Below are 9,157 nucleotides of genomic sequence, written 5' to 3' on the forward strand. Positions count from 1 at the left end.
ATCTCAGTCAGTACTATGAAGACATTCAAAAGGTGTGATCTCGTTGGCTGGTAAGAATATAGGCGTAGCTTGAATTGTAAGAAAGCTGCATCAGGTAGGGGTGGAAATTTTTGAAGCGTTCTTTTATGTCTGTGGCCAACGTTATGAGTCCCATGTTCAAGTAAACAAATTATGGTAAGGACAGCCACTTTTTATGCCATAGTGCTTCCAGATAGGAATAATAACATATATATGTATATAACCTCAAGTAAATTTCTAAGACGTCATCTATCTGATCTGATGCCTTGCCTGAAACCAAATTTTGGACCATTGGGTTCATAGAAAACCCGATCCAAAAGCTATAGCTAATTAAATTTAAACTATGTGAATTAGGATGGAATGTTGAATTTCTTTTTTGATTTACGTCCAAATTAAATCCATTTTAGAGAAAATTTTTCTTGGGAAGGGGAGGACACGCCTGGTCCGGAAGTGGCAGCAACAAAACCTCCCGTCTATCTCCGGTTCTGCGGCCGTCTGAATATAAATTTTAGTGCACTCTCCAGGAGCAGGGGGCACGATCTGTTCCCAATTGATTAGGGACCTAAGCATTCTTCTAAATGATCGGCCCCGAGCATTCCCTGGATTGTAGCATAATGGCAATGAATAATTATTAATTCATGAAAGCGGTGGTTGCACAGCAAACGTCGTTGGCTTGCTAACCACCGCAACATGTTTAGGTAAAAATGCATGCTTAGGGAAAAAAAATATTGACAGGAACAATGGTTAGGCAAAAAAAAATGTTAATCCATCGATGCTTTTTATCAATGTGGTTGAAAGAGTTACGCGATTTAGCTTTCCAGGTCACGGGAAGCCCCGCATCCTCCAAATTAAGCCATTAAGTTCAAGCCTTCTAGTTCCTCTTTTATTTTTATAAATTGTTCGGTAATAAAAGGATTACAAACTGTCAAGCGACCAACTTTCAAAGGGCTAAAATTCTTAGAATTTGAACTTTTAAAAATCGGCGTATTGACCATGACCACTGCCAGCCCCTGGCGCCACCCCGTGCCATGATGAGTTCAAATCCCAATTGTGCAATGTGCATACAGATGGCCTATTTTGATTTAATAAATTGAAAATCAAAATTTAATATGTTAAGTTCCAGTTACCCTCCTATGCGGCTTAATCTGGATGTAAATTGAAAGGACTGATCATAACTATGGGCCGAATGTACTTTTATAATTATATTTCATATAGTATCTAAATAAAAGAAGCTTCATTTGGTTTTTCCGGAAGTAAAAAACAACAACCATTATGGGTTGTTTGGTAATTAAAACACTTTGTGAGTGTTTTCCGAATCCACACGGAAGATTGAGATAGTTTTATGGATCACTAGAACTAAGTACTCATGAATCTGCCACAATCTTTAGGGCTGGGCATGTCCATGGAACGCTCACAAAGTGTTCTATTTACCAACCGACTCATTGGGGGCATTTGGATGACTCTCTCAAAAACACAATTTTGTGAAAATTTGGTTTATAAGAATGAAATAGGCATTTGGATGACATTGTTCAAAACAGATAACATGTTTTAAGCCCAATTTTTCAAATATTGGTTTGTTTGATAGGAGAAAACACTTGATTAATTGGAGGGTAAAAATCAGCTTTGCCTTTAATGAAAAAAGGGGTTTTGTCAAAACAAAGTTAATTTTGACAAGACTCAGTTTTGATATTTTCTAAATGCTCCTGAAATGGTGTTTGGGAGACAATACTATATAAATGCCTATAAGTTTTTAATCTTGAGTTTTAAAAAATATATTTTGTTTTTTGTGAAAGCGTCATAACAGAAGTAGGGCGAGGTTATTACTCCCCTAGGTTCCATGGAAACTGGTTTCAGCTTATAAACCCAGTTTTATGTCGATCCACTCTAAACCTGGTTTTAGATTGTCATCCAAAAGTCCTTTTACTAATTATACATTCTAAAAAAAGTTTCCGCAGAAAATGACTTGCCCTCCAAGTGGTAATAAACTTGAAAAAAGCAACAGTTGCAAATGCATGGAAATTGCGTTGGTACATGATAATCTTGGGGGTTAAGACATAATGGAGGTTGTTGACATGTCACAAGTGGGGATCAATTAAGACATAATCAAGATTTCCTCTTATGCATTACTGCACGTGAATATTTTATAATGCAAATATGATGGATTCCACTCGCATGCATGGCCCCAGCCTTCTCACCTCTCCATTGACAATACCCACGCTCCATACCTAACGTCGTCGTCCAACTCATTCGAACAGCGCTCCTTAACCTTGTTCATATTCAAATAGCCCCACGATCAGAAGCTCACCTCCATCGAAGCGTTAGCAGGCCACACGTCAAAGCTTTGGCCTTCAAGCTTGCAGGACATTTTGAAGACGTGAGCGGTTTCCCGCCGACGAATTCCTGTACATGAATATTTTATAATGCAATATCGCATGGATGGCCCCAGCCTTCTCACCCCCCTCATTGACAACATCCCACTCTCCATACCTAACGCCGACGTCCTAGTCGTCCTCGTTCATCTACAAATAGCCACGATCAGATGCTCACATCCATCCAAGCGTTAGCAGGACACACACCCGTTGGCCTTCATTTTCTCAGGTCGCTTGCCTTTCTCGCTACCACACAAGCAAGCCTTGTCTAGTAAAATCTCTCTCTCTCTCTCTCTCTCTCTCTCTCTCTCTCTTAGTTTGGTTGTATTTGGCATCTAATCCTCTTTGATGTGGCTCCTTTTTAACCAAGTTCTTTTCATCTCTCTCTCTCTCTCTCTATATATATATATATATATATATCTTGTGTGATAGTGTAGTACTGCATGTGACAATATGTGAAAAGCCATATGTAACAACCTAAGCCATGTTATCCTTGGCGAGAATGACATGATATCTCTCATCTCTTCATGTGTCTCAGGTTCCACTAGTTTCATCTAATTAACCCATTGTTGCTTTTATATCCCAGTCCGCCATTAGTTTGGACGTAAAGAGACCCCAAATCATGCCTTATGAAGCTTAACCCATGGATTATATGATTCAAAATTCAAAATTAACCCATGGGTGTCCATCTGACATGGACAGCCGCCAGAATTTCAAGCTGGAAAACATCGACCGGCGTGGGCTGTCCATTGTCTATTTTGGAAGCGGACTGTGTATAGGCGATCGAAATGGGCCACGTATCAATGGAAACTATGAACCAATACCGAACACATTCTGCATGCAACAGCGATTTTATAGTGTTTTTTTTTTTTTCATGCCACAACCTGTGATTTTCTTTTTATACCAGTCGTCATTTTTCTCCGTTTTCTGGTGTCTACAGGCTGGTTAAATTAAGGTGAACCAAGAATGGGGAAGTCAATATTAATGGTCGGCCTTTTATTTCTCTTGAGCTTCCTAAATGGCCTTAAAGTTTCCGGTCAGGCGGCATCATCACCACCCACGGCTGCTGATCTGCTTCAGGTGGCTGCTTCTCTCCAAATGTACGTTGACGAGTTGCCTGACATGCCCAAGATCAATGGCTACTCTTCCCACAATGGGCGACCTGGGCCAGCCAATCTCACCATAGGGATGTTTGAAAAGAAATGGGTATGAATCTCTTCCGTGCCTGCTCGAATGCCAGAGAACTGTCAGTGCTTTCATGATCTATAACAGATAGCTTATTAGCTTGAAATGCTGAACTTAAATGGATCACGTAAATGTGATTAGGAATATCAAACAAATTAGGGAAGGTTTAACCTACCTCAAATTCCAAGAGATCTCCCAAGATTTCAAAAAATCAGATGGCGTATAAATAAATAAATATATATATATATATATATATATATTAGACAAATTCCACCCTTTTTCTGCATGCATGCATGTTTGTATACCGTCTAATTTTCTCATATATCTCTCTGTTTTATTCCTTGCCTGCAGTTTAAGAGAAAAATAACAATTTCCTCTATTGGGGAATGAGTACTAGTCTAGCCCGCCTTAAACTAATGGGAATCCGGGTCTAGCGCATCATGGGCAGACCCAGAACATGATATCCATTATCCAAAAAGATGTAAGGGTACCATGCATGGCGTACATTTTACATAAGTCTGCAAGGAAAATGTTCTTTAAAACAAAATTAGGCAACTTTAAAATGTTCCTTACGAGTAAAACTTAACACTTAACAGGGTGCCTAAAGTCATTGGTTTTTGGAGATCAAATGCATGAGTTGAATTAAAATCACGGACAAGTATGGAACCAAATTAATTTGGAAATACCAAGACCGATAAATTAAGTAAAGTAGTTTCTAAAACATGCTACTTTACTGATGTGTTATCTCCTGCGAGAATATATCTTGCTTCTGAATTGGATGGTAACCTCCCATGTCAAATGAAGAGAACATACGCCTAATGTTAAAATGCTCCAAAAGTATTGAACCTAATTACGAGGGATGTTCTAAAACCACATGGAACCGCCTTTTCAAAAAAAGTTGCCTTGAAGCGACTGCCCTTATAAACGGTATCCCTTGGTATCTCAATTACGCAAATGCTAGAAGGCTATGAACACTCATTTTAAACCCCCATTTTTTCCGCAACATTTGGGAGATGGAGAACTTGGGCACAGCACTCTATCAGATCATATATGCTAAAAGATTTACATAAGGAAATTGGAATGTTGCCTGTTGGTCTTTGTTGCCGTTCATGTTAAAAGCTCCAGCCGTTGAAGTGTTCGGCTCGCTTGATTTCCAGCCAAATTTTGGCTCCAGCTTAACCAAGTTGAGTTCGAGCTTCTTAAGCTAGAGCCAAACCGAACTCAAGCTAGTCAAAGCGAGATCGATTTAGGCTAGAATTATGGCTTAAGCAGCTCCAACAGAATTCAAGCTGGCCTAGGTTGGCTGGTGAACAGCCCCAACTGTTGGCCTTCTTCAATAGCAAGGTCTTGTGTCCCATACATACTTAACAAGCCACTTTCTTTCTGAGTCTATAATTTGCCTTTCACCTCACACCACTTTTTGAATTCCAGCCACTGTTTTAGTTATGTAATATTTTTTAACTTAAGGCATTTGATTCCTCACTTCCACTGTAGTTTCGTCTATGACTTTTGTACTAAGTTGATAGAGCACCAGCTCTTTTTTGGTGTGCACAATGGATGAGAGGATCAATAATAAAAATAAAAATACTCCTCTTCATCGATCCTTCTAACTTTTATAAATTCTTGTGCAGAAATTCCATAGAGATCTACCAGCCACCACCGTGTTCGCATTTGGAATGTCATCAACCGCAGCAACAGTTCCCGGTCCGACAATATTGACCCTTCAAAATGTGCCAACCTACATCACATGGGAAAATCACCTACCATCCACCCATATACTCCCTTGGGATCCAACGATCCTCAATGCAATACCAAAGAGCGGAGGTGTGGCAACAGTTGTCCATCTTCATGGTGGCATTGATGAACCACAAAGTGATGGCGGCCCATTCGCTTGGTTCACTTCAGACTTTAATCAAACCGGACCAGCTTGGACCACACCAACATACACTTATCTAAATGACCTCCAGCCCCCAGGCAACATTTTCTACCATGACCATGCACTTGGCATAACCAGGGTGAATCTCATAGCTGGTCTCTTTGGGGGGTACCTCATCACCGACCAAGCGACGGAGAGCCGCCTAAATCTTCCCTCCGGCTCATTTGATCGTCTGATCATGATCTTCGACCGTAGCTTCAACAAAGACGGTTCTCTGTACTTGAACTATACCGGTGTGAACCCGCCCGTCCACCCTCAATGGCAGCCAGAGTACTTCGGCGATGCCATCATAGTTAATGGCAAGGCTTGGCCCTTCATGAACGTCCAGCCGAGAAAGTACCGTTTCCGAATCGCCAGTGTCGCCAATGCTCGGTACTTTCGTCTTTCATTAAGCAATGGCCTCAATTTCACTCAAATAGCCTCTGATTACTCCTACCTTCCCCATCCAGTTGTTGTTAGTTCCATACTCCTGTCCCCTGCAGAAGGCGCTGATGTGATTATCGACTTCTCGAAGTCCTCCGGTGAGGTCCTCCTACAAAACGATGCTCCATATCCTTACCCTTCTGGTAATGCAGTGGATTCTCTCAATAGTAAGGTCATGAAGTTTGTGATTCAGTCTCAAAATGCATCAGTTGTTGACCGTTCCGTAGTCCCCAAAAGCCTCGTTCAATATCCGAACCCTGTCACCACTGGCATAACACAAACGCGTTACCTTGGCTTATATGAGTATAGTACCAATGGTCTGGTTACACATTTATATATTAATGGCAAACGGCTTACAGATCCAGCAACAGAAACACCAGTCCCTGGTAGCACAGAGGTTTGGAAGATTATAAACTTGACACAAGATGATCACCCTCTGCATCTTCACTTAGCAATGTTTCAGGCCATAGAACAGAGAGGACTAGTGAATGTAGACCAATTCACAGCGTGCATGAATACTACATACGATGCCATCAAATGCAACATCAGTACCTATGCTCAGGGGCCGTTGTTTCCTATACCACCAACTGAGATGACATGGAAGAATATAGTTAAGATGGCCCCAGGAAACATGACGACTGTGGTGGTAAAGTTTGGTTATGTCCACAAGGATGCTTCATATCCATTTGATTCGACTGCAGAGCCTGGTTACGTATACCACTGCCACGTAAGTATCTACAATTGCGTAATTTAAATGCTTTCTTAATTTTTCATTTACAGAACCAAGCATAGGTTGGGAAATTTCTATCTAATTCCACTAGAGTTCTTTCACCATTCAGCAATGAAGAACTTAGAATGCCTATATGTTCCCTAAGAACTTACTAGCATTTCAATTTAAAGAGTTCAACAGATCATCTATAGGTACATGCATGGATTTACCACAAATTGTTATTTGGCAAAGGGGCACAAGTGCCAGGGCTGTAGTGTCCATTTGTCACAAGCCACATGTCAACTAATGTTCCACATTTTGCATGCCTTGGTCAATTCAATTCAACCTAGTCTTGTCATTTGGTTTATAATATAGAATGAACAATTGAAACTCGAATGCAAAATATTTTCTGAGTTTCCATTTTTTCAAAATTAACCTGATTGTTTCTGACTTTTTTGAGTTAAGCTAATTAAATGCGAGGTTAAGTTATATGGATTCTTTGATTAATGTTTTAGTTATCTGATGCAGATATTGGATCATGAGGACAATGAGATGATGAGGCCTTTGAAGCTGGTTCGGTAGAAAAAAGATTAGTCACACCGAAAAAAATGCAAAAAAAATTGTGGCCTATGGTGTCATATGTATGGATTAGCAATGAACAAAGATACGGTACTAGTATACGTACCGGTATTGAAAAATTCACTCATATGAGATGATTGAAAAATAAAAAGTTCTTGTTGATTGTTCAATTATGTTGTTGATTGCTTAAATGACTTCTGGTGGGGGGGGGGGGGAAAGTGAAACAAACAGGATCATATGTTTCAGTCTTGTATAACCTACATCCATGATAAAAATTATTCTCGCTTTCATTCTGCTAGTCTTTCCGTTTCACAATTACATAATATATTGTGTTGGCCCCCAAGAACCGTTTGAACAGTTATGTATTCTATTTCGCCAAGTACATCTTTCCTTAATTAAGATAATTCATTGCTTTTCTTCTTTCTTGAGGCTAAGTTTTCTTGAAGTGTCTTTCCAATATGGCCATTGGCGCAATTTCCTTTATTGGCTTAATATTCCCCATCAAGTTCATATCTAGGGAGGTGAACTTGATTAAGTTAAAACTAGGAACAATGGAACCATTTGATTATCCTACCTAGGGCTTACTACAAATTTTTTCGAGTTGAACTTGAGTAAAAAGTATCAAATCATCATTTCACCCCCAGCAAGTTCCTCTATAACAAGTGCACGTCAATTCAACGGACTTGCTTATATTGTGATAGACCGAATGTGGTGCAAGGTAGGCAGCTCCGGCATTATCACACCTGAGGACTGGTTTGCTTGCACTAACAACTTTGAGCTCTTTAAATAGATGTTGGATCTACATAATTTTTGTTATAATGTTTGCACTGAAGATTTGTATTCTACTTCACTATTGGATCATGAAAAAAAATTTATGCTTCTTGACATTCCAAGATACTGAAACCTATCTAGTAAAGACTCCTAGATCTTCAGCCATCTATGCAGACAACCTAGTCTACATCATTTTAAGAAGTAATGTCCATATTTGTTGATGCCTAAACAGAAATACTGTAGTCAAAATTATGCTTTTAAGTACCTAACTATACATTTTACAACAGCTGAATGAAAATCCATGGAGAGTGCTTCAATTGGCAAATTTTGTTTACTGCAAAGGCAATGCCAGGAAAGCTGTTCTTCTATCTAAAATTGGATGGTTAGATTTTGTTCCAAAAATAGCCATTAAAGTCAGGCTTGAAGCCATAGGAGCTGAAATAGGTTTAGTACCAATTGTGTTTGTTGACTTTATTAGAACCACAATATGCTTTGCTTTGAGAGAAACAATCTTTGATAGAGGTTTTTGGCTGGATTTTCGAAAAAAATACTCCAAATCACCAACATTTTTTACAGCAAAATTTAGATACATAGGAGCTAACGACTAGTGAGTCTTTAAGGGACTTATCTATGACAACAATATCTGCACAAAATATATGCATTAGCATTTTCTATCTTGAAAATAGAAAGAGATGTCATAGTGCAAGCATCTTTGAATCCTAATTCATGGAGAAGAAACTTAATCTAGTAAACCAAGCTCTTGGATCCTATCTTAAGCATATAATGTTTTATGTAATTTGTACACATTATTATAAATTTTAGAATTTTCATAACTAGGCAGTTAGTTTCACATAAATTTATTTAACATGGTTCCCAAGGAGAAAAACACTTATGCATCTAACTTTCTTTCACAAATGTTTTTGAAAGAAATTAATAGAACTGTTCTAGTTATTGTAGATTTGACAAATGGGGGTGAAGGTTAATCTACATATTTTTTCACTATATCTTTTGTCCTCTTCATTTTGAACACTTATTACATCATATTATATGCTTGGCAACTTATGAAAAAAGAAGGCTTCTGATTTCGTCATAAAGAACTGAGTGGTATCTAGCTTCTATTGACTCCTTCCATTTCTCATATGGAAGAGCTTGACTGTGGCTAGTTTA

General features: G+C 39.0%; 1 protein-coding gene across 2 annotated transcripts; it reads left to right on the forward strand.

The window, feature by feature from the left end:
- The first annotated feature begins 2,543 nt into the window (after window positions 1–2,543).
- On the forward strand, window positions 2,544–7,514 carry LOC116257351 (multicopper oxidase LPR1 homolog 1-like). Of its 2 annotated transcripts, none has more exons than XM_031633992.2 (4): window positions 2,544–2,658; window positions 3,328–3,593; window positions 5,204–6,658; window positions 7,169–7,513. In XM_031633992.2, exons 2-4 carry the CDS (start codon window positions 3,354–3,356, stop codon window positions 7,220–7,222), a joined length of 1,749 nt encoding a protein of 582 aa, XP_031489852.1. In that variant the 5' UTR covers window positions 2,544–2,658; window positions 3,328–3,353; the 3' UTR covers window positions 7,223–7,513. The 2 variants fall into 2 exon arrangements, with proteins under 2 accessions (XP_031489852.1, XP_031489853.1); XM_031633993.2 differs by lacking the exon at window positions 2,544–2,658 and adding an exon at window positions 2,838–2,925 and having other exon boundaries at window positions 7,169–7,514.
- The last annotated feature ends 1,643 nt before the right edge of the window (window positions 7,515–9,157 follow it).

Source organism: Nymphaea colorata, chromosome 7 (genome assembly GCF_008831285.2).
Source record: "Nymphaea colorata isolate Beijing-Zhang1983 chromosome 7, ASM883128v2, whole genome shotgun sequence".
NCBI classification, from domain to species: Eukaryota; Viridiplantae; Streptophyta; class Magnoliopsida; order Nymphaeales; family Nymphaeaceae; genus Nymphaea; species Nymphaea colorata.